Raw genomic sequence first — 26,634 nt, forward strand, 5'->3', positions numbered from 1 at the left:
ATTAAACAGGACTGTAAAAGTCAGCTCAGGAACAAAGTCGTTTTCACTAAAAGGTGGTCAATACGAAGGTACATACAGGGTGAACATTAATAAAACTGACAAACTGCAAGGACGGATTGCTGATTGGAAATGGAGGAAAAAAGGTACTATGAACATGTGTTCGGAAATGGACGGTGTGCATGCAACGACAATAAATCGTCTGGGCACACAGTACAGACAGAGCTGCATAGCATCCACGCCGCAACAGATGTTCAAAGTGGTCTCTATCGGATGGCAGGTGAAGGAAATAGTAACGGTTGTCGTGCATTATACACATAATAGTAATTTGGCTTGCTCCATATTGGCGGGGCACTTGCCTGGACCTTATAATGAGGTTCGTCTCAAAATCCTGTAGAAACTGGTCCTCCAAATCTAGTGTACGCGGTGTCCGCTGCCTCCCCGCACGCTCATCTGTCTGCAAGGACCCACGACCACACAAAAGCCCAATAAGGGCTTGAAATGTTGTGTGATGTGGTTTGTGTCTGTGAAAGTACTGATTTTGATACACGCGTGCTGCCTCTCGACCGTTTCCAACTGCTTGGCCGTACACAAACACCATGCCGGCTTGTTCCTCACATGAGTACCGAACCACTCTCCTGCATACAGTACACTGGGTCAGTCACACAACCTGCAACGCACAGTCAACAGACTGCACGCGGTGAGGAACTGTTATTCATCAGCGCCACCTACCACGGCTACGATGCACTTCCGGACACATGCTCAAAGGACAGTTTTCCTCCATTTACAGTTAGGAATCCATCCCTGTAGTTTGTCGGTTTTATTAATGTTCGCCCTGTTTATATATCTGGAGGACACGAAAAGAAGCTGAAGACTGAGCAAATTATACGTGTCGTAATAATGAAAACTGCCATATTTGCTTTCTCCCTGTGTGTCACTATGCATTTCTTGTTCTCTTAAAACCATCTCTGCTTTAATGAAAGACGATATACACGGGCAAACAGTGTATGTATCATAGCACTACACTAGCCTTACGGTATGCGTTCTTTTCCATTTAACAGTACTTCGCCCGAAATACGCTTCTGTCACCAGAGCAGCATGAATACTGAAAACGTGTTTCATGCTCCTTAAAATCTTATTGGAAAATCATTGTTATAATCGATTAAACTTCAGTGACAGCTGGTTTTTATTTTTCAGTCTCATCAGGAAGTACAAATCATGATTGAATAAATGTCCACGTATCATAATTCTTACATTATATTTCCTTATTTTGTACTATAATTAGTAACTGTGATAATTATTACTATTTCGTCGTAATGGAAGTCATAGGTTATTGGTTTATTTTTATTTTATAATTTTTAAAGTTGGCAATAAGATTAAACATTAACTTTTTAATGGTAAGGGGCATACATGTTTGTGGTAACGTTAAAGGAGTTGTCTCTTACATCATGAAAAATTAAAAGTTAATGTTAATTGTTTCATAAGAACAATGCACTTCCAGCTTCAAGCGAAAATCTTGATCTTATCTGATGTACCAATATGACGACATTTGTCATGTTCAACAAGACTTGAGCTACCCACAGAGTAACAATGAAAGAGATTTCTTTCACAGACTGTGGACAAACCTATAATAAATACTTGTAAAATATACCTGAAATTTTAGTACTGAAACTAGTGAGAAGCACTCACAAAATCTTTAACATGGCTGTAGCATTGAAATATCAAAATCTCCAAGAAAAATCAAAACCTTGCATTTTCAGCAAATTTTTATTTAAAAAGAAGAATATGTAACACACCAAAGCAGCAAGAAAATTAAGTTCGCTTCAAAGTTTTATTTTCTGCATGACACAGATTGCATCGACAGGCAACAACTTGCTTAGGAAGGGAAATTAAGACAACAAAAAATATTCTGTTGTACAAAGCTTGCTGCATTATGTTCGTCAGTTTACTTAAACTGCACAATACAGAGCCGTTTCAATAAATGCTATTTGTGCTGTTTAAAATATGCTCTTTTTATATGTATATTTATAGTGAAATATTGAGTTGTAACTGTAATTCTGAAAGCCCAGGAGTTTTCCTAGGGGTGGATGCTTAGGAACGCTCATACAGTTGGTTTTGTTTAACAGCTAAGAGTCCTGCCGAAGTCCAACATTAGTGGTACACTGCTGGACACGTTACAAGGCTATGTGACCTATTAAAGCATTTGGGCGGGGATGGAAATGGAGATTTTTATTTTATTTGGAGAGTCTTCGAAAGGTGTATTAAAGCTTCACAAAAAAGTTAATATTTTATCGTGCCGTCCAGTTCATCAGGGACGGAGCAACACCACAGACGTAGTAGTCAATGTCTTGTGGACTATTCAAACCAAGAATCGCGACAGGAACGATGCGAAATGGAACCCAAAATGATTTAAGGCCAGGCGCACACTATGACGCAGGCAAAGCCAAGGTAAGGTCGGGCAGGGCAAGTGCAGCACGAGAAAAGCTACGCGATACAGTGTGATCGCGCGTTGGAAGACAGTATTTGCTTGTGAAGTAATGGCTCAACTCGCGAATCTTAGTTATGACTGTGATAATAAAAGTGATATTTTTATTTTGTTGTATGATACTTAGAAACTGAAGGATTCAGAATGGAAAGGCAGATACACGAACAAGAGAAAAAGATCAGGTGATTTCGCACTGATGTCTGAAGTTTCTAATAAACGGTTTACTTACTAGTTTGATGGGTTCGGAGTCAGTTGCACGGGGTTGCTCATACGAAACCACGTACGGCCGAACTGCTTCAACAACATGGTCCTCCATTTCCAATGCAAACCACGTGACATTGGAGCAGTAAACTGTCTCGAACACTGAGTGGCGCAGGTAGAGCAGTTGCAGTATTATGCTGTCCTGTCCTGCACATCCACGAGTATGACTGCGTGATAAACTGTAATGTGTCAGACCTATACTATCTAATTTATGACCCTGCTAAGGTCACCAAGCGTTTGCACCGTAACCGTAACCGAACGATTTGCGTATTCTTCGTTACTTTGTGCTGTGAATTGCTCGTTTTCTTTCATCATTTTCAAATGAGTGAAAAGTGTAATCTTAGTTCAAGACAGTGTTCAGCGATCCCTACGACAATGCTATAGTACTGCTTTTGCACAAGCATAAATCGCGCGGGTGTAGGTTTCCAACCCTGCGAGAGGGAAGTGGCGCTTCGGCCCCCCCTCCCCCTTCCCCCCCCCCCCCCCCCCCCACACACACCACTCCTCTTCACTCTGGCGGTAAGTTCTCATTTGTAAACCCTCGCGGCAACCTGACATCTTATAGTGTACGCGCTATATATACAGCTCAAATACATTACTTTGACCACCGCCTACGATCGACTTCAACGTGCAATAACCAGTTAAATGCTGCAGCTGGCAGTAAGCGAGCATGTTTGGTTGGACTCGGAAAACAGTGCTGTCGTTGTAATAAGGGTACGGAGCGATTTATCTGATGTTCAGAAAAGCATCATCATTGGCTTTCGGGCCAAGGGTGGAAGCGTTTCCGAATCGGGTAAGTTTGTTCGCCTGCCAACATGGTTAGATGCCGGGCATGGCAGAGTGGCACTACCGTTCGTCAGCGACGAAGGCTAGAATTTGCACGACAACACGGCAAATGGACGTCCATTGAGTGGTCAAGGTGGCCTTTTCAGATGAATCACGTCTTATGCTCCATCGGACAGATGGCCGGCCGTTGGCGTGTACGGCGAGAAATGTCTGAAACTAAACACCCTGCAGCCCGCCCGGTTACCCGAGCGGTCTAACGCACGGCTTTCCGGAGCGGGAAGGAGCGCCTGCTCGCCGGCACGAATCCTCCCGGCGGACTTGTGTCGAGATCCTGTGAGCCGGCCAGTCTGTGGATGGTTTTTAGGTGGTTTTCCATCTGCCTCGGCGAAGGCGGGCTGGTTTCCCTTATTCCGCCTCAGCAACATTATGTCGGCGATTGCTGCGCAAACAAGTTCTCCACGTACGCGTACACCACCATTACTCTACCACACAAACATAGGGTTTACACTCGTCCGGTGTGAGACGTTCCCTGGGGGGTCCACCTGGAGCCGATCCGCGCAATAACCCTGTGTTCGGTGTGGGGCGGCGGAGGGGGAAGTGGACTGCGGTAGTCGTCGTGGGATTGTGGACCACTGCGGCTGCGGCGGGGACGGAGCCTCTCTGTCGTTTCTAGGTCCCTGGTTAACATACAACATACAAACACCCTGCAACAGTTCAAATGGCTCTGAGCACTATGGGACTCCATACAACAGTCGTCGGAGCGTTATTGTCTGACGAACGCTGTGGATCCACGATGGATCAAGACCACTGTGCTTATATCCTTGGGGGCCATGTCCACTCCCACATGCTGTTTTTTTTTTCCCCTCTGTACGATGGCGTCTACCAGCAGGACAATGCAGCGCGTCACACAGTTCGCAGTGTGCTTGTGTGGTGTGAAGAGCGGCAGGCTGAGTTTGCCGTGCTCCCTTCGCCACCAAACTCAGCGGATTTAAATCCAGTCGATAATCTGTGGAAGCAAGGCGATCGAGCTGCTCGCGCCGTGGATCCTCAACCGAGAAACCTTGCACAGCCGACCACGGCATGAGTTGACATGGCTCCACATCCCTGTCTGTACATTTCAGAATGTGACTGGACAGTGTAGGAGCCCGTGAACCACAAAAGACTTGCCGCAATGCGCTGCGTTACCCTGTATAGCATGCACCGCAGTGTGTGCCTATCCAAACCATGAATACCCCGCATCCGGATGGCCAGAGAGGAATCTGAAACCCACTTCTATCACATACTGCAGCAGTGTGTTATCCGCTACGCTCGATGCAGTTGCGAAAGAGGCCACGCATAGCACACTTGCATGACGTGCTGTCGACTGCAGCTGGAGTATTTGCATCCTTCAGTAACACGGGCGAAACAAGAAGTATGAAGGAATTCAATCAGTAGCAGATTTATACCTTCCCTCTCCAATCATATGACAGTGTTTCGGAAGTAATGAAGAATGTCACACGAACATCTTTGGAGAAAAGACATTTACTTGGTTATCTGCTATGAGATAAGTTTAAAAAACCAACATTACAGGCAAGCATCAAAATAATTTTATTGCCTCCATCAATTATGACTCTGAAGAGGGCCGGGAACCAGGTAACAAAGACGGAAATACTGAACCTACGTGTCTACTTTGACCCGCGACGTCATCCCAATAAAGGCAATAATTCACTCGACGAAATTCAGTAAGGGCAAAACAGGCACCAGTATAAAAATTTTTAGTTATTCTCACGAAACCAGGTGTCGGTCTCAACGCAGTTCCACACAGATTAATACATTCTCGTTCCTCGTCAACCTTGTACTTTCCATAACCAGTAGTTCTAGCGAAGCATACATGTGGTGAATTGGTGGCCCATAGTCCAAAAGCAGTCCAGAGACCGTACTTGGACGCACGTCCTTTCATTAACAAATCAGGAGGCATGGAAGAGAGCCCACGTGACTCACTACAGCATCTACCTGCAGAGAGACCTTCGAGAATTACTCTCTTGTACGTAGCATGTTCTCCAGCTCTCAGTCCATTCCTCCTGCTCTGCCTCTCTTGAAAATTACGTTTGCTTGTGCCTCTATTTCTTCACATTCGTCCCGAAATATTACTGTTGTTTTCAAAATATCTTTTAACTTCGTCACCTACCTCTTGTCGCCCGTAACACTTGCGATGGTATAGCTCTATCCATCTTAGAGGGTCCCATTCAAAAACTAAATTGTAGTAAACGTAGACTTTTTTTCGTTGTACTTATGACTTCAACCGTCCATGACGGGACCATCTCCTCCATGCTGCCCACATCCCACTTGCCGTCCTGTTCATCGCCGCAGATGAGTACGTCACTATAACTAAGATTTCCTATTCACATTCGTTGGCTTCTTCTAGTTCTCCGTCTACACGACAGATCATAATTCAAAAGAAAACATTGTGCATTATAGACTGTGAAACTTTGCCATTTATTTGGTATTGACCCTTTTCGGCTGTATAGTCGTTATTAAGTAGACTACATGATGTCACATCTGTTGCGGTATGTTGCGTAGAGATAGTCGGTATACTGCTTAATAATGAATACGCAGTCGAAATTGGCCAATAGCAACAAAACGGAAAAAAAATTACAGCCTACAACGGGGAATGTTTTCCTTTGAAAAATATGTCGGAGTGGCGTACCTGTGTAAAAACGAGATTAATAGATCAGAATGTCACCACAACCTACATTCCGCAAAAGTAATATATGAGCAAAATAAATGTTTCCAGTGTCGTCTTCGATCACTGTTTGCGCAAACATGACGTCACACGCTACGACATAATTACCTCACAAATCAAAGGCAACATCGGGCATTGGTAGGTTCAACACACCCTCATAGACCATGCCGCGTACAGATACAAGTAGTAATTCTTCTCGCCTATCATCCGAGAGTGGTACAGGAAAAAAAGTGTCAAAGATCAGTGCGAATTGTGTCGTACTTACACAAATGTACATACTGTATGCGGTTTCACGCTACAAGCTGAAAGATCAGCATTGTTTCGTAACATAACTTCATCTTGTGGATGTTTTGAAATTCCTCCTCTTTATTGGAATTAAATCATACACATAGTAAAAATAATCTGGAAAATGAACACAGAAATTTATCTGGGTATGAGAAGCTGTTAACCAAAATAAGGAGACGAATATTCTCACTTATTCTTTCCTGAGATTATACTGGTGTTCGTCCAGTATAACTGCGAAAGAAAACAAAAGAATGTATGAGCGTTTTTATCATCCACATAAATACTTACGTTAAAATTAGATTTGCGAAGCAATTTGCTGCTTTACAAGCACTTGGCAAATGGCTAGTGCATAGAACACGCCGCATGCTCTACTAATGATTAATTTGTGCTAAGAAATATTCCGAGTGTGTGTATCAGAAATATGTAATATTCGATTAACTGAAAATTCCTTAGCACAAGGGCAAAACAAGAAGAAAGGTTGAACGCTGCAAGGGGGCGCAGCAATTGGAGCGGCTGGTGCGAGGCGGGGGTAAGCCTGCCCAGGCACGCGCTGCCGCCGGGCCAGGACCGCAGAACGCGCGCTGGCTTAGTAGGGACCCGCGTCCAGACTGAAGCTCAGAAGAATGCTTGTCTGGACAATGGGAGATGTGACCCAGTGTTCCGCATTGTGCAGCGTGGCAACGCCGCGCCCCGGTTACCTTGGCTCCCCAGGTGACGTAACGATCGCCGCCTGGCCAGCAGCCAATGACGTCGCACGGCTTCCGCCGTTGCCGTGGCAACCAGGGAAGCTGCTCTGCCTGGCAGTCAAACGTGGGTGTCTGAGCTCCGTTCTGACAACCGCTTCCCGTGTTTCTGTCTCCATTGTCTCTCAGTGGACGAGTTTTCATATTTTAATCAGTTTGTCGGGTGCCAGAACAAGTTCTCCGCGGAATACGGTTTTTCTCTGCACTCTAAAGTGAAGCTACGGTGGATGACATGTAACAGACCTCACGCTTTCAGCCTAGTAATTCGGCTTATTAAGACTCTCACTTTGCCTTTCGAGTAAGGTGATACATATATTTTCAAAACCTAACTTTTGTTTCTGATGAAAGTCTAATAAAACATGATTCACGGAGAAACTGGCGTGAGTTGCAAACACCAACAATGTGCTTATTAAAAAGATACATTTTCGTGTAACAACGTACGACAGATGTTCAAAAATTATTGTCCCTTGCAGAGAGAAACCCATCTCCTTAACCTGAGTCACAAATATCACTCTACTCGAAGGTGGTGGGTTCGAATCATGTTAGTGTAATAAATTTTCGGAAGCAGTATTTGACGGGAAACGTAGAGGAGTAATAATAGCGCGAAGTTCCTGGTTACCTGACCTTGCGTCACTATCTTGGGTTAAGCTCTAAAACGTCGTAGTGTCTCATGAAGTGAGGCTAGTGTCATAGTTGATGCTGCTCGGTTTTTCGGACGGGGACGTAACACTTGGCTGTACTTTTCATACTCTTCGAGAGGAGTGGGTTACGTGCAGGTACTGGGTTTCCCTCCCTCCCTTCATTAAATCTCTACCTACACTAAGGCAGCTCTATACATAAACACTACTCAAAATCATCTACACAATACAGAAACATTCTCACCACTGAGTGCCCTAAATTCATATGTGGCAACAAATACTCATCTTAAACATCATCCAGGACAGCAATGAGGTGACCTTGAGCTGCCCCAAGACTAATTCCGAAAGTATGGGACAGATTTTTATTTCCAGGTTAGGAAAGCTTCGGCTGTTCCAAATAACCTCTCATCTGTAAGGGGCGTTCAAAAAGAAACGAGCCAGGAGCATAATTACAGAAATCACTACCTGTATGTTATAAATACTAACCCTGGCCGTTGAGATAATTGTCCCACTGTGACACAAGGCAGTCAATGGCTGTCTCATAAAATTCCCGGGGCTGTGATGTTTAACCAGTTTCGCACTTAACAGCTGGACGTCGTTGTTAGAGGTGAATCGCTTGCCACTCACAGCCTTTGTAAGGGGATCAAAAATGGCATAATCACAGGGAGAGAGGTCCGGAGTGTATGGAGGGTGGCCGACAATCTCCCATTTGAATTTCTGCAGATTGCCGCGATTGTGTTGGTCGCATGAGGCTTTGTATTGTCGTTGAGCAGAATGACCCCACAGGTCGTTTTGATTTGATCGCTCGGCGTAGGGTGGTCAAGGTTTGTGAGTAACGCTGGGCATTCACTGTGGTCAAGTGCTGCAGGAAGTGAATCAGAAAGGGGCTATCTTGGTCAAAGAAGAACGTCAGCATAACCTTTCCGATTCACCTCGGACGACGACATCCAGCTGACGTGCGGAGCTGGTTAACATCGCACCTCCGGGAAATTTATGAGACAGTCCTTCACCGCCTTGTGTCCCAGTGAGACAAGTGTCTCAACAGCCAGGGTCAATATCTGTAATTATGCCTCCGGCTCGTCACACTTTTTGAACGCCCCTTATATCATAAGCCCTTAACTGTTGCTATAGTTATGGGCTTGCGAAAATAAATTTCAGAATTAATGTTATTCAATAAAGACAACCCACATGGAATAAACATTTTTCAGAAAAGAGAAAACTACAGCACCAGTTCTGTTGTGGTGTAACACTTGTGCAGTAATACATCACATTGGTTCAGTAAGAACTCCTTCTGTAACAATGTTCTCTTCTTTCTAACGAAACCAGTCCTAAATTTTGGAAGCGTTACTGTGTAATACTCTTTAATTCTTTTTCTATAAAACTGGGCAAATTACGTCGCGCTCCTAAATCTATTACTGTTAATATCGTCAATAAAAATGGCGTCCTTGGGTTATTTCCAGCGTGCTGGACTATACAGCTCTGGCTCGAGCACTCTAGTGTGTTTCTGAACAAATGTTTACGTTTGTGTTACATAGCATACACTTTTCCACCTTTCAAGTCATCATTAAAATTGTCTCTGTTGGGTCCAGAAATATACTCATTAAATTCTATAGTAACGCGCATTAACGTTTTGTTTTTCATATTCATATGATACATATATAACGTTTGTCTCTGTTGCTCAATGCTATTGGAGAACCGATCCAAGTCTTTGCTCGGAGATTTTACTGCCACATCTGAAGTAAAAGAGAGTCTTACTTGATAAATAGGTATATAAATTATTTCTACATTCATGCATTTTTCCTGACGTTAACAGGGTCATGAGACTCTCTAGTTCATCTAACTAAACATATTCTACAATTATACCAACATTGAATATTACACTACCCGGCCTAGTAGTTTATGATTAAACAACATCACAACACTATTAGTGCCTAAGTAAAAATAAAGGAGTTGTCAGAGTATTAAATATAATGACGACCGACCGTGTTTGTGTGTAAGTGCATTGATTACAGTAAAGTTGCAGAATAATAATAATAATAATAATAATAATTAATAATAATAGAGTAACAAAGACAGTGTGTGCTGTGGACTGTTTCAATAATGAATGACAAGAAAATGGGAAGGGGATCGGTGACGGAGTGATTCCTTTCTGTTGCACAAAAGTCATGTTCTAGCGACGGAACCGATAACTTAGACCGTTCCCGCAGGAATAGCGAGAAAATCACTAGATCAGTCCTCGAAATATAGTGCAGGGGTATGGAATCGTAAATCCTGCCTGACACCCGGAACAAACCTGACCAGGAAGTTCATCAGAACATTTGGAGAGCGGGAAAACTAATTGACCTAAGATATAAATAGGAAAAATTAATGTTTTTTTTTTAAATTTCGTTTGATCTGGTTTTCTCAAACTTGTTGCTGTACCCAAACAAGTTTATCATTCCCAAAGGCTAACTAAAGAATAAATAAAGAATCTGTTTACGTTCTTACGTCATATAGGTTTTACGCCTCTCCTAGGTTAATTAGCCTTTCCACTTAACGTTTATTTTATGGACAGGTGTGGTCGATGGTACTATACACTTCGCTCATTTTATTGCAGGTAATGGTGAAACATAAGGTATATGAGGCACGACGTGGTGACTACTGGAGAGATTGCAGGCGTGGGAACTCTTGAAGTAGACTCAGCGTGTCAGTCTCGCTACTAGCAGGGTAAAGGGTCACATTAAACCAAACCGAGCACAATCAGACAAATTATTTTTTTATTGCGAGACCTGCCCTCACACATTCACTCATTTCTTACACACACACACACACACACACACACACACACACACACACACACACACAACCCAATAGCAACATACCTATGGGTCGAGTAATTTTTTGTAGCGGACAAAAATTTTTGAACAAGTCTAGCAGTGCGTTCTCGTGATGTACAATGCGCGGTCACGGATTTCATCCAGCCCCAGCATTTGTAGAATAGGGAGCCGGCGTTGAGCGGGCGCTAGCAGCTAAGCGGCGCGGCGCCTGGGAGGTGGAGGTGAATGGTGGAGAGCGGCTCAGCTGGCCGCAGCAGTGTGTGGCGTCTGGCTGTTGCAGGTGTGATCCTCTTCTCGAGCGCCGTCTACTTCGCAGAGGCCGGCTCGGAGCAGTCCTTCTTCAAGTCGATCCCGGACGCGTTCTGGTGGGCGGTAGTCACCATGACTACCGTGGGCTATGGTGATATGAGGTAACCCAGTTGCTCAGCCTTGCCTCCGTATCTTACAGGTGTGGTTCTCTTCTCGAGCGCCGTATACTTCGCCGAAGCCGGCTCGGAGAACTCGTTCTTCAAGTCGATACCGGACGCGTTCTGGTGGGCCGTTGTAACGATGACAACCGTTGGCTATGGTGACATGACGTATGATGTACTCAATTTCATTCACGATTTAGTTCATTATATACATTTTTACTTTTCCCTCCAAGTAGATTGCAATGCCAGATACTTTAATAATTAAAATACCCAGGTGTTTCAGATTAATTACTTTTAATTAAGACAGAGAGCAGAGTTAGTAGTGAGAGGACTAGAAACCACTGTGTTGCAAACGAAGAAAATTCTTTGTTGGCGCGTCGTGGACCGCGGACATTTGTGGGGAACCCGTGCTGGGTGGTAGGGCGCGCGCCCCTGGCAGACAGGCTACCCACCTTACGGACGCTTCTCGCGGCCAGCCTGCCCGCCAGGGGCACGCCGTCCGGGCGGTGCGTACGGCTGCTCGCTCTACGTTTCTGCTTCATGACTTGACTTGACGGTAAACTCCCTTGCCCCAGTTCCACATCTCTTCATCATCTCTTTAACTCTCTTCTATCTTCTGCCCTATTTATATTATTCATTGTCTATCTTTTCTCTATTATACGTGTTGAACCACAGCCCTATCTACACTATATATACATACTATATATATATATATGTATACATATATCTTATTATCGATGTTTCTGATGTTGCGTGCGAACGTTGGCCCCTATTATCGTATTCGTGCTTGTAAATATTGGTTGATAGACGTCGATGTGGTTGATTCTTTATTAAATTTCATGCAAACCTAGCAACTGAAAATCAAACAAAGAATTTTCTAAGTGGAATGTCTTTATTAATATAAAAAGAAGAATATTCTCCGTATCATTTCTTTCCGCTGAGCGAAAACAAATGAGAGAGAGAATATTTTTTTTTTTTGCAGATTTTTTTTCTTTTCTTTGCACTGTGTAGTGGTAATGCATGTGAGCACAATTCTTTTTTTTTTTTTTTTTTTTCTCAGCATACGAGCTCAAGTTTGCGCGTGCGGTTTTAGCTCTTGGCTTGAATGACTTACAGTTACGTTTAGTGTGTGTGCGTGTGTAATTCTGGCAGTGGTGTTGTATCTCATTCGTGTATGTTTGTGTACGCTGCATGTGCAGAGGGAGAAATCTGTTTCAATCGGGACATGAAACAAACCTCGCTATCACTGAATGCCGCTACCGCTGCCTCTGATGCTGTTGCTACCGTATTTTACGTCTCACTGGATGGAAACACCAAATACGCACTCCCATCCGTATATATAGCATGTGGCTGCAGTAGTAGACACTGGCACAATACGTGCGTGTCCAGTTCCTCTGGTTTGCTGTGCATTACTTTGTTTGTCACTGCTGAGTTTTGTTGTTTTATTTCTCTTTTGGTATTTTCTTCTAAGTGTTGCTTTCGGTGTTGTGGACTCTTGGTGCGTGTGTTGTTGTGGCTTCTTTCTGCCCAGTTTTCGCCCTCTCCCGGCCTCTCTCTCGCCTTCTGCCCACGCCCCTCTCTTCTTCTCTTCTCTCTTCTCTTCTCTTCTCTTCTCTTCTCTTCTCTCGCCTCCTCCCGACACGACCACAAGATCACGCTTGCCCAGACACGGACACCGGCCGACCGCGCACTCGCGCCCACGCTCACGACGCACCTCTTGCAGGCCCGTCGGCGTCTGGGGCAAGATCGTCGGCTCGTTGTGCGCCATCGCCGGCGTACTCACCATCGCCCTGCCCGTGCCCGTCATCGTCTCCAATTTCAACTATTTCTACCATCGCGAGACGGATCAGGAAGAGATGCAGTCGCAGAACTTCAACCACGTCACCAGTTGTCCTTACCTGCCCGGCACGTTGGGTGAGTTTCGCGCGCTGCTGCCACTAAACAAGCACATCACGCTACTGCGTTTGTATTACATTTGCTGCAAGTAATGTGAACCCTACATTGTTATGATGATTACCGTCTAGATCAGTGATCGTCAAACTGCAGGCAGCATGTGGCCGAGATCAAGTAATTGTGCGGCTAGCGGTCTTCAGCCGCATTTTATAACAACATGCTTCTAGCAACTGACAGCCGAATCGAAAAACATCAACTAACGTCGAGAGTTTCTTAAGAGTGTAGTTTTCCTGCTCAGAAACAAAGAAAAATGCCTACAAGGACAGTAATATTTTAAGATGTGCTTAAGTTTAATAGATTTTGGTGAATTCAGCCTTGAACTATGTAAGATTGAATGAATTTTATCCATAGTGGATGCTGTCGAGCTCCGTGACTGTTCCTTTATGGGGTTGTAGAAAAATATCCGCTACCAGTCACAATAAAAGGTTGTTTATTCGTCACACGACCGGTTTCGGGCTTGCGCCCATCTTCAGGTGTTTATACATTCATGTACATGTTTGTACTGTTGGAGATCAAAAAAGATGAAACATAGTGTATTTCACGAGTGCACATCATAATAATGTAATATGGAGCTATACTTGGTAAAACTGATATATGGACGTGAAAATGACCATAAGTGTGTAACTAAGTGGCAAAACTATCACCACAGCATAACTGTAATAATGGTGCTTCATCTTTTTTGATCTCCAACAGTACAAACTTGTACATGAATGTATAAACTCCTGAAGATGGCCGCTTATCTCAGGGACAGAGGGGTAAGTAGTGCGGCCACTGCGGGGTTAGACGATGTGAGAGGGGAATGTTTTATTGTCAGTCTTACAGTACCGATAACTCATGGGCCTTCGTCACTCATACCGATCGGCTGTTATGGTACAAATTTTGACACGCAGGTAATACGGATTCGGGAACACGCATTTTAGAAATGGTCTTCAAATGCGGAACATATTTGCAGCAAGGAATGTAAAATAAAGTTAAGGTTGTTTTAATATAACTCAATCGGAGAAGAAAAATAACATTAAAAACATTTAGTAAACATTTGTGATCATGTAGTGTATTTAAACAGAAGTACATAATCAATTAATCATGCGCTCACGCCGACAACACGACAACTCATTGTCATCTAGCCAACAACATCATATCTTTGAGGTCGCTGAGGGTGGCAGCAATCTGAAACACAGAACAGTCGACACAAAGTTTTCAGAAAGGTGCTGACTTTTAACGAGCAGTCCGTGGGAAGCGACAACCAAATTATCACGCCCTTAGTACAGCTAGTCCATTGAGGGCTCATATCATAGTAGTATGTTACCAATTAGCAATAAGATCGGTACATATGCTGCCCGGGGTGCCGCCTCTCAATGTCAGTATTCGCTCTTGAGCTAAAAAGTTCGACGACCACTGGTCTAGGTATAGCACCTGCAGCGGTAACCCGAGGTATCTCGGGTTATGGAGTATAATCTTGATCATTTTGTGCTCCACAGCTGAGTAATGTAAATGTTGACAAAAATCACAACGGCTCTACTTCAGGTACGTTCTAAATAAACATCTTCAGGTCACCAAAAGTTCACCAGCAATCTCTGTAGCTAATTTTCACGAAGTGACAAATATGCCGGTGTCATGACTCACAGTCGCCACATTAAACATAAAAGGCATATTCTGGAACACGACTCGCACACTTATAACACTTCACAGACCCTCTGTCACACGCACAGCCATCAGTACACCCATGGAACATAACAACTTGCTGAGCTATACTTAAATGTTACGGCAAGGCCACTCAGTGTGACTCCATAACACTTCCTTGGATCCTAGCCTCCCTTTAAGTACAGAACAAACCTATAATCTAATTAATACATACAAGGGGACTTCAAAACGTAAGCTACATATTATTATGGCAGGGCAGGTAACTACTATTGAATGTTGCACCACACTTTAAAGCGACACAGATACGTTACACTATTTTTCAACATGTTCACAGAATCCCTGAAGACAATAGCCGGAACGTTCTACCAGTCGTTCAATATCTCGGTTACAGAAATTCGCTCTTTGGTCACGGAGCCATTCGAGAGCAGCTGCGTGAACGTCCTCATCGATGGAATAATGTTTTAGCCCCTAGACATTGTTTCAGCTTGCCGAAGAGATGTATATCTCATAATGCAAGACTTGTATTTCTCTGAGAGCATCACCCACATCTGTTCGGCCTTGGTCAAATTGTTTACTTCATTTCAGTACGGGGCTGGACGAGGCGTTGCATTTGGTCTGTAAACTGCCAATATTCCACTGTAAATTTGTGCGCAATTTAGACGTGTTGCCCAAAAGAATCGTACTGCCCGGCGCACTTCAACTTTCGAGTCTATTTCCAGTTGCCATTTCAGTCGCACACTGTGATGCACATGTTATCCGTACCGCAGCATAACCGTGTCTATCGGAGACTCGAAACATATACTCCCTCGTGAAAGTGGGGCACTCTTGCTGCGCAATGATTTAGCATGGGACGAGATGACTGTTTTCTGACATGTTTCTTGAAGTTCCTACGTTTTATGCAACACAGCAAAACAAATGCTTTCGATAAACTGTAATAAAACAGATCAAACAATGATAGTTCTTATTCAATATGCAGAGGACACTATACGCAGAAACTGCACAACAACTTCCCCATAACAAAAAGTAACCACGCCCACACAAAGATATTTCATGAAAATTGTTACAATTAGAATTTAAATCACCTACAGCATTAGGAAAAGAAAGTGGACTAAAATGAGCTTATCTAGCACTTTATTCTGTGATTTCCTTCAGCATTAATTTAAGTCCCAAGTACTTACGGCTGCAGTGTGAGACGGCAAAAGGGGATAAAACGAAGGACTGGTACTTGCAGATACAATGCAAATAGTTAACTCAGAAGTATAGTTTCAGTCCGATCATCTCTGTAAACATTCAGTAGTGAGCCAGTGGGTGTGTTGGACCTTCCATCGAGCTACAGACCCCCTTGAAGATGTCCCCCGCAGACGGGGACGAAACGTTGGGAATTGACACGGAATTCATCAACCGACCACGGCATAACAGCCCGGATAATTATAATGGACATCTGTAAATATTGTAATCATACACAGCACAACATTAGCATTATGGATAAATGACAAATACATCAAAATACAATGGCACAATATTCTTCATCCAAGATCTGTAGCTAAATGCTCTCAGGTAGAGCCAGTACCGAAACGAAGAGTTTTATTTCCTAAATTTTACTTCTGGGTAAGACAGTTAAAGCTTCCCGTTGGTTTCACCTAAATAGAAAGATGATTTCAGATGCAGAGCATTTTCTCCAGTGCGATCACCCTAAGCTCAGTTTAAAAATTGGCTGGACTCGTAAGTCTGAATAGTTTCAGTATTTTGCCATTCTTTTCAGAAATTCAGATAATGAAATAATGATTCTGACAGGATCAAAATACATACAGGCTAATTCCACATAAAAGTAATTGAATAAATTGCTAACGTAAGAACGGAACATTCGGTTGTAAAATTCAAACAATATATTTAGGGAGAAGATCACTAGGTCCGCATCATTATAACGATTTAAATACACTGATAACCCAATGCATTACAAGCAACTTTTAATATCGTGTTAGTCCACCTTTGAAACGTAATCCAGCAGTGACTCTGCGTGGCAAGGATTCGGCAAGTCCTTGGTAGGTTTGCGGAGGTATGTGGCGTCAGATGTCTCGGCACAGTTCCCGCTATTGACACAAATTTCACACAGGCGGTTTGCGGGCACGTAGTTGGCGCCCCATAGCGTCCCTGACCTGTTCTATCAGGTTCAGATCAGGGCATCAAGTTCATCGATTTGATTCACTTGCGACTGCAGACGATTCTGACCCTATGAAACAGACAGTTATCCTGCTTTCGGAGAAGAAATCGAGTTTGAAGTGATGCAGGAATAATGTTCACTCCGTTTACAGCTTCCATTGTGCCTTACATTATTAGCCCAGGTCACATCGATATCCGGCAGAACGTGCTCCACAGCATAATGCTGCACTTATCGGCCTGCAACGATGCGCTGTGCATGTTTCGAGTAGCCGTTCTCTTGCATAGCAGCTTTTTTTGGCCACGACCATCGACCTGGTGAAAGAGGTAATTCATCCGACCACGTGACACGTTTACTTTGATTCAAGGCCCACTCTCGATAATCTCGTGTCTAGCGAAACTGATAATTTCTTTGGATGAATACAGGAACACAATGTCGTTGGATGAATACTGGCCGTAATAACGGCCTTGATACGCCTGAGCATTGAGTCAAACAGAGCTTGGATGGCGTGTACAGGTACAGCTGCCCATGCAGCTTCAACACGATATCACAGTTCATCAAGAGTAGTGACTGGCCTATTCTGACGAGCCAGTTGCTCGGCCACCATCGACCAAACGTTTTAAACTGGTGAGAGATCTGGAGAATGTGCTGGCCAGGGCAAAAGTCGAACATTTTTTGTATCCAAAAAGGCCCGTACAGGACCTGCAACATGCGGCCGTGCATTACCCTGCTGAAATGTAGGGTTTCGTAGGGCTCGAATGAAGGATAGAGCCACGGGTCGTAACACATCTGAAATGTATCGTCCACTATTCGAAGTGCCGTCAATGCGAACAAGAGGTGACCGAGACGCGTAACCAATGGCACCCCATACCATCACGCCGGGTGATACGCCAGTATGGCGATGACGAATACACGCTTCCAATGTGCGTTCACCGCGATGTCGCCAAACACGGTTGCGACCATCATGATGCTGTAAACAGAACCTGGATTCATCCGAAAAAGTGACGTTTTGCCATTCTTGCACCTAGGTTCGTCGTTGAGTACACCATCGCAGGCCCTCCTGTCTGTGATGCAGCGTGAAGGGTAACCGCAGCCATGGTCTCCGAGCTGATAGTCCATGCTGCTGCAAACGTCGTCGAACTGTTCGTGCAGATGGTTGTTGTCTTGTAAACGTCCCCATCTGTTGACTCAGCGATCGGGAGGTGGCTCCACGATCCGTTACAGCCATGCGGATAAGGTGCCTGTCATCTCGACTGCTAGTGATACGAGACCGTTGGGATCCAGCACGGCGTTCCGTATTACCCTCCTGAAACCACCGATTCCATATTCTACTAACAGTCATTGGATCTCGACCAAAGCGAGCAGCAATGTCGCGATACGATAAACCGCAATCGCCGTAGGCTACAATCCGACCTTTATCAAAGTCGGAAACGGGATGGTACGCATTTCTCCTCCTTACACGAGGCATCACAACAACGTTTCACCAGGCAACACCGGTCAATAGCTGTTTGTGTATGAGAAATCGGTTGGAAACTTTCCTCGTGTCAGCACGTTGTAGGTGTCGCCACCGGCGCCGACCTTGTGTGAATGCTCTGAAAAGCTAATCATTTGCATATCACAGCATCTTCTTCCTGTCGGTTAAACTTCGCATCTGCAGCACGTCATCTTCGTGGTGTAGCAATTTTAATGGCCAGTAGTGTAGAAAGCCTCCGACCTCCATTATCATCTAATAAAAAAGAAATTGTATCTGGCGTTCCCCAAGGACATGCTTTAGGCCCTCTGCTCTTCCTAATCTATCTAAACGGTTTAGGAACCAGTCTGAGCTGCTCTCTTAGTTTGTTGACAGTAGATGCTGTCATTTACCGTATAATAAGGTTATCAGAAGACAAAATATATGTTTGGTGTGAAAGGGAGCAGTTGTTTGTGAACACGGAAGAGTATGAGGTTCTGCACATAAGTACGAAAAAAATTCCGTTAAACATCTGTTACACGATATTGTTATTGTGGTCTTCAGTCCTGATACTGATTTGATGCAGCTCTCCATGCTAATCCATCCTGTGCAAGCTCCTTCATCTCCCAGTACCTACTGCAACCTGAATCCTTCTGAATCTGCTTAGTGTATTCATCTCTTGGTCTCCCTGTACGATTTTTACCCCCCACGCTGCCCTCCAATGCTAAATTTGTGATCCTTTGATGCCTCAGGACATGTCCTACCAACCGATCCATTCTTCTAGTCAAGTTGTGCCACAAACTTCTCTTCTCCCCAAACCTATTCAATACCTCCGCATTAGTTACGTGATCTACCCACCTAATCTTCAGCATACTTCTGTAGCACCACATTTCGAAAGCTTCTATTCTCTTCTTGTCCAAACTATTTATTGTCCATGTTTCACTTCCATACATGGCTACACTCCATACAAATACTTTCAGAAACGACTTCCTGACACTTAAATCTATACTCGATGTTAACAAATTTCTCTTCTTCAGAAACGCTTTCCTTGCCGTTGCCAGTCTACATTTTATGTCCTCTCTACTTCGACCATCATCAGTTATTTTGCTCCCCAAATAGCAAAACTCCTTTACTACTTTAAGTGTCTCGTTTCCTAATCAAATTCCTTCAGCATCACCCGACTTAATTCCACTACATTCCATTATCCTTGTTTTGCTTTTGTTGATGTTCATCTTATATCCTCCTTTCCAGACACTGTCCATTCCATTCAACTGCACGTCTAAGTCCTTTGCTGTCTCTGGCAGAATTACAATGTCATCGGCGAACCTCAAAGTTTTTTTTTCTTCTCCATGGATTTTAATACCTACTCCAAATTTTTCTTTTGTTTACTTTACTGCTTGCTCAATATACAGATTGAATAACATCGTGTCAGTATTTTGCAGCTGTGACTTATTAAACTGATAGTTCGGTAATTTTCACATCTGTCAACATCTGCTTTCTTTGGGATTGGAATTATTATATTCTTCTTGAAGTCTGAGGGTATTTCGCCTGTCTCGTACATCTTGCTCACCAGATGGTAGAGTTTTGTCAGGACTGGCTCTCCCAAGGCCGTCAGTAGTTCTAATGGAATGTTGTCTACTCCCGGGGCCTTGTTTCGACTCAGGTCTTTCAGTGCTCTGTCAAACTCTTCACGCAGTATCCCATTTCATCTTCATCTACATCCTCTTACGTTTCCATAATATTGTCCTCAAGTACATCGCCCTTGTATAGACCCTCTATATACTCCTTCCACCTTTCTGCTTTCCCCTCTTTGCTTAGAACTGGGTTTCCATCTGAGCTCTTGATATTCATACAAGTGGCTCTCTTTTCTCCAAAGGTCTCTTTAATTTTCCTGTAGGCTGTATCTATCTTACCCCTAGTGAGATAAGCCTCCACATCCTTACATTTGTCCTCTAGCCATGCCTGCTTAGCCATTTTGCACTTCCTGTCGATCTCATTTTTGAGACGTTTGTATTCCTTTTAGTCTGCTTCATTTACTGCATTTTTATATTTTCTCATTTCATCAATTAAATTCAATATTTCTTCTGTTACCCAAGGATTTCTACTAGCCCTCGTCATTTTACCTACTTGATCCTCTGCTGCCTTCACTACTTCATCCCTCAGAGCTACCCATTCGTCTTCTACTGTACTTCTTTCCCCCATTCTTGTCAATTGTTCCCTTGCGCTCTTCCTGAAACTCTGTACAACCTCTGGTTTAGTCAGTTTATCCAGGTCCCATCTCCTTAAATTCCCACCTATTTGCAAGTTCTTCAGTTTTAATGTACAGTTCATAACAGATAGATTGTGGTCAGAGTCCACATCTGCCCCTGAAAATGTCTTACAATTTAAAACCTGGTTCCTAAATCTCTGTCTTACCATTATATAATCTATCTGATACCTTCTAGCATCTCCAGGATTCTTCCATGTATACAACTTTCTTTTATGATTCTTGAACCAAGTGTTAGCTATGATTAAGTTATGCTCTGTGCAAAATTCTAACAGACGGCTTTCTCTTTCATTTCTTACCCCCAATCAATATTCACCTACTATGTTTCCTTCTCTCCCATTTGCTACTGTCGAATTCCAGTCACTCATGACTATTAAATTTTCGTCTCCCTTCACTACCTGAATAATTTCTTTTATCTCATCATACATTTCTTCAATTTCTTCGTCATCTGCAGAGCTAGTTGGCATATAAACTTGTACTACTGTAGTAGGCATGAGCTTCGTGTCTATCTTGGCCACTATGATACGTTCACTATGCTGTTTGTAGTAGCTTATCCGCACTCCTACTTTTTTATTCATTATTAAACCTACTCCTGCATTACCCCTATTTGATTTTGTATTTATAACCCTGTATTCACCTGACCAGAAGTCTTGTTCCTCCTGCCACCAAACTTCACTAATTACTACTATATCTAACTTTAACATATCCATTTCCCTTTTTAAATTTTCTAACCTACCAGCCCGATTAAGGGATCTGACATTCCACTCTCCGATCCGTAGAATGCCAGTTCTCTTTCTCCAGATAACGACGACCTCTTGAGTAGTCCCCGCCCGGAGATCCGAATGGGGGACTATTTTGCCTCCGGAATATTTTACCCAAGAGGACGCCTTCATCATTTAACCATACAGTAAAGCTGCATGCCCTCGGGAAAAATTACGGCTGTAGTTTCCCCTTGCTTTCAGCCGTTCACAGTACCACGACAGCAAGGGCGCTTTAGTTAATGTTACAAGGCCAGATCAGTCAATCATCCAGACTGTTGCCCCTGCAACTACTGAAAAGGCTGCTGCCCCTCTTCAGGAACCACACGTTTGTCTGGCCTCTCAACAGATACCCCTCCGTTGTGGTTGCACCTACGGTACGGCTATCTGTATCGTTGAGGCACGCAAGCCGCCCCACCAACGGCAAGGTCCATGGTTCGTGGGGGAGGTGTTACACGACAAATTACACAAATTTAAAGGCTGTTAATTCATCTAAATACCTAGTAATTACAATTACGAACAACTTAAATTGGAGCGATAACGTAGATAATATTGTGGGGAAGGCAAACTAACACTTACAAGATGCAATACTTCTAGTAAGCGATTTCCGTCACTAAGTTTGTTCGTCCTCTGCAGCAGTATTGCTCTGCGGTATCGGATCCTTGCCAGATGGGATTGACGGAGGACGTCGGAAAAGTCCAAAAACGGGCAGCTCGTTTTTTACTATCGCGAAATATGGGAGAGAGTGTAGCGGATATGATAAGCGAGATGGGGTGGCAATCATTAAAAGAAAGGCGTATTTCGTTGAGTCAGGATCTTTTGAGGAGATTTCAATCACCAACTTTCTTCTCTAAATGCGAAAATATTCTGCTGTTGCCAACCTATATACGGAGAAAAGACCACCGTAATAAAATACAGAGGGGTCCAAAAAAATGTATCCACTGTTTCAATGTCCATAACTGGCAGAGTAATTGACGGAGTTGTCTCATCTTAGGTAGTGTAATAGTTTGTAGTTCCGGCAATCGCCACACAAGCGTTGTATTGCGTTGTTTTGTTTTGTCAGATGACAGTCGCCAGATAGTCAGTGTTTTGTTCTTAGTTGCACCTAGTTACTCAAGTAAACATGGCTGGCGCAAGGCTTACATTCGATGAAAGGAAGTCAGTTTTGAAGTGGTATTTTAAGTACGAAAACATTAATGAGGTTCAACGGCGATGGCAAAATGAGCATCAAACAGAGCCACCGACACGTTCAACGATTCGCCGCATTCGAGACGAATTTGAAGCCGAAGGCTGTGTTAAAGATGTACTCAAACAACGATCTGGACGACCTGTAACAGTAACAAGTCCAGCTAACTCCCGTAGTGTGTTACAACAATTCACTCGCTCACCACAGAAGTCTGTGAGACAGTGTGCCCGTGAAACTGGGGTGAGTCGCTCGAGTGTTCGGCGAATTTTGAAGACAGCAAAGTGGAAGTGCTACATCTCACGATTGCTACACGCAATGAACGATGACGACCTAGATCGTAGAATGGAGTACTGCGTGTGGTTTACTAACATGGTGCGCAACGATGAAGAGTTTGCAGAGGTGATTGTGTGGTCTGATGAGGCACAGTTAAAACTCAATGGTACAGTAAATCGCCACAATTGCATCTATTGGGACGCCGAAAATCCGAACGTCCGTGTAGACGAAAGCCGTGAATTTGCCAGGAGTAAAAGTGTGGTGTGGGTTGTTTTACCGGGGCTTGATTGGGCCATTCTTCTTTGACGGCAGAGTTACCGGTGATGCTTACCTGCCATCCGAGACTTGTATGGAGACGGAAGAGTTTACTTTCACAAGATGGTGCCCCAGTCCACTACCAAAATCGTGTTAGGGCGTATCTCGACGAAAATCTACCAGGAAGACGGATAGGCCGTAGAGGTGCTGTGGAGTATCCATCACGTTCCCCAGACCTAACTTCTCTGGACATTTACCTGTGGGGAACACTAAAGGACGTCGTTTATCGACAAAAGCCATGCACATTGCATGAACTTCGAGAATCCATCGTACATTCATGTGCAAATTTTCAACAGAACACGTTGCCGTTAGTAGTTCGTGCTGCAGTTCGGCGGCATCGTTTGTGTGTGGATATTAATGGTGACCATTTCGAACACCTACAGTGATATCTTTAAGTTGAACTTTAAGCTACACTTTCACCAAAAATGATAAACTCCGTCAATTAGTTTGCAAGTTATGGACTTTTAAACAGTGGGTACATTTTTTTGGACCTCTCTGTTTAAGGGGCAATCAAAAAGTTTCCTTTCGTAAGCACTACAGTCCAGAATCGGTATGCCAACAGGCAAAATCGCCGTGAGCGTTGACGCAATCATCCCAGCGGCGCACCAGGATTAAGATACTCATTTGGGAAAACACCACGTCCTGCCGCGCGAAGAAATTCGTAATTGCTTGCTGCATATCCTCGTCCGGCATGGAGAAATCGTCGACGTTTTTAAGGGACCGAAGGCGACATAATCGCATGGGCAGAGATCATGGCTATAGGGCGGGTGCTCGAGTGTCTCCCACACGAGTCCCCCAATTGAGTCTGGCCTCGCAGATCGACCGGTGTCTTGTGTCAAACGGCGACCAGCACGAAACTTTGTGTACCATTACGTAACGGTGGTTTTCGATAGGCATGCTGCCCTATAAACATTCTTCATTCTCCAGTGGATGTCTACCTTCGGCTGCCAAGAAACAAATAACAGCACGTTTGTCCTGTTTGGACGTAATTAGTAATAGGGTCACCATAGTTCACGTTTCCGCCTATACCGCAAGTACGCCAGGAAGACAATAATGCCTCACTGGTCCCTTGCCTACATTTCGGTGGATATGCACCCGCGTCGGAGTCGGGCTACATCACCTATACCAGCAGCTTTTTTGATCACCCCTTACAGAGAAATCAGAGGTCGTACAAAAAGATTCAAGTGGCCATTTCTCCCGCGCGCTGAGTGGAAGGGTAGAGAATTAGTCTGAAGGTGTTTTCGAAGAACCCTTTACCAGGCACTTAAGAGTGAACTGCAAACTAGTCATCTGGATATACATGTTGATAGCGGTGGTGCTCCGTGAAGCTTTGTCTCCAAAAGATGCTGAAAGCGTTGACGAGCTATTATAATCGCAAACTTCCCCCACAACAAAATAAAACTTTTCTTTTACTCGGTCTTCTTCCATTCCATGCTGCCCGCCACGAATTCTTCTTCTGTGCCAACCTCTTGATCTCAGAGTACCTCTTGCATTCAGCATCTTCAGTTATTTACTGGACACTCCCAACCTGTGTCTTCTCGTGCAGTTTTACCCTCTATGTGTCCCTTAGTACAATGAAAGTTATTCCTTGATGTCTTAACACATGTCCTGTCGCCTGTCCGTTATTCTCCTCAGTTATTTCCAAATGTTCCTCTGGCTGCCGCTTCTGCGGAGAATCTCCTCATTTCTTATCAGTCGTCCTAATTTTCAACACGCGTCTATAGTATCACATCTCAAACGTTTCGATCTTCTTTTCTAGTGTTCCCACAGTCCATGACTCATTTCCATACAATAACATGCTTCAAAGGTACTTTCTCATAAATGAAAAAATGGTTCAAATGGCTCTGAGCACTATGGGACTCAATTGCTGAGGTCATTAGTCCCCTAGAACTTAGAACTAGTTAAACCTAACTAACCTAAGGACAGCACACACATCCATGCCCGAGACAGGATTCGAACCTGCGACCGTAGCGGTCTCACGGTTCCAGACTGCAGCGCCAGAACCGCGCGGCCACTTTGGCCGGCTCAGAAATGAAGACCTCGGCTGTAATCAGTGATAAGAAATAGTGAGGAACAGAAATATTGCATTTAAGACATAGTGCGTGATGTTCTTTATTCATATTGATTGATAGTTCCACGATAAATCAAGAAATGACAGCTCTATCTCTAATTTCATATTCTCGCTAGTGGCAACTTCGCCACGAAGTGCGCATGTAAGACAGAGGTCTCCTGCCTTTTAGCTTACCTCAGCCGCATTGGAAGATTACGAGTATTTTGGGACGTACGTAATAAATTAACACTAACAATAAACGCTGAGCAAAAAATTAAAAAAAACGATGTAGATTAATGAGGGATTGCCATCGTGAAGCTGGACTATCAAATTGAAAACACTCAATTTCTCATAATATTACATAAAAGGAATTTTATGCAATTTTTTACCCGTTGTGTGTGAGACGCTCACTTCGTGGGTCACACTAATCCGCGGGTTGGACGCACGTGATATAAATCGGGCGAGTGTCAAAAACATGGCTGCCAGTAGTTCAAAATGGTTGAAAAGGCACCATTGGACTTAACATCTGAGGTGATCAGTCCCATAGACGTAGAACTACTTAAACCTAACTAACCTAAGGACATCACACACATCCATGCCCGAGGCAGGATTCGAACTTGTGACCGTAGCAGCAGCGCGGTTCCGGACTGAAGCGCCTAGAACCGCTCAGCCATAGAAGCGGGCGCTGCCAGTAGTCGTACCGTGTGCGATTTTCGTGCCAGGAAAAAGCATTGACGATTTGTATAAATCCGAGGATGATGCGGGTAAACAAAAGTCAAATAAACAATCTAAATATTCCCCTCGATGCAAATGAGCCTGGAAAGTTGTTCCTGATCAGGTAAATGTGAATAATTATTTAAGCAAGTAAACTGCATTGTGTTGTCTCCCTTATCAAAGTTTACGTGAATTTACATAACAGTGTGATGGCAGAAATATTAAGGACATCCTTACACTGTTTATGTGCTGTAGTAATGCGGAAATAAAATTAACTTTACATTGCGCTGAGTCGTAGATTAATTTTTGAGATTGGTATACTTTGTTACTGTAAAAATCAGTAATCCAAATCTTAGTGTCACAAACTGAAATAATTAGAACCTTTTAAATTTGTGGTTTTGGCATCGTTCTAAGAAACAATGTTAACCTCTCACTGACGCATTTTTAAAAATAAAATTTTGGATGGAATTTACGATTTTCAAAATATGTACTTTCCCTACAAAAACTTGAAAACAATTACTTATCTGAATAAAAAATCACAACGGATGAGTTTCCTTCCCCGTAGTTCCCTAGTCTGATGGGACCGATGACCTCGCTGTTTGGTCCCCTCCCCCAAATCAACTAACCAACCAATGAAAACTTGGAATAAGGCCCTTTCAAAAATGATTGTATGATGCATGAACGGCATAGACGCAGCCTGGCTCAGTATACCTGCACGGGACTTTCA

General features: G+C 43.7%; 1 protein-coding gene across 1 annotated transcript in view; it reads left to right on the forward strand.

Annotated features, from left to right (window-relative positions):
* The window catches only part of LOC126260579 (potassium voltage-gated channel protein Shaker), a 1,077,050-nt gene that overhangs the window by 815,285 nt on the left and 235,131 nt on the right, over positions 1-26,634 (forward strand). Inside the window, exons 7-8 of the mRNA XM_049957914.1 lie at positions 11,014-11,143; positions 12,867-13,057. Coding sequence (XP_049813871.1) covers positions 11,014-11,143; positions 12,867-13,057 — 321 coding nt within the window. The remainder of the gene's footprint in view (positions 1-11,013; positions 11,144-12,866; positions 13,058-26,634) is intronic.

This window comes from Schistocerca nitens, chromosome 5 (assembly GCF_023898315.1).
Source record: "Schistocerca nitens isolate TAMUIC-IGC-003100 chromosome 5, iqSchNite1.1, whole genome shotgun sequence".
Classification (NCBI taxonomy): domain Eukaryota; kingdom Metazoa; phylum Arthropoda; class Insecta; order Orthoptera; family Acrididae; genus Schistocerca; species Schistocerca nitens.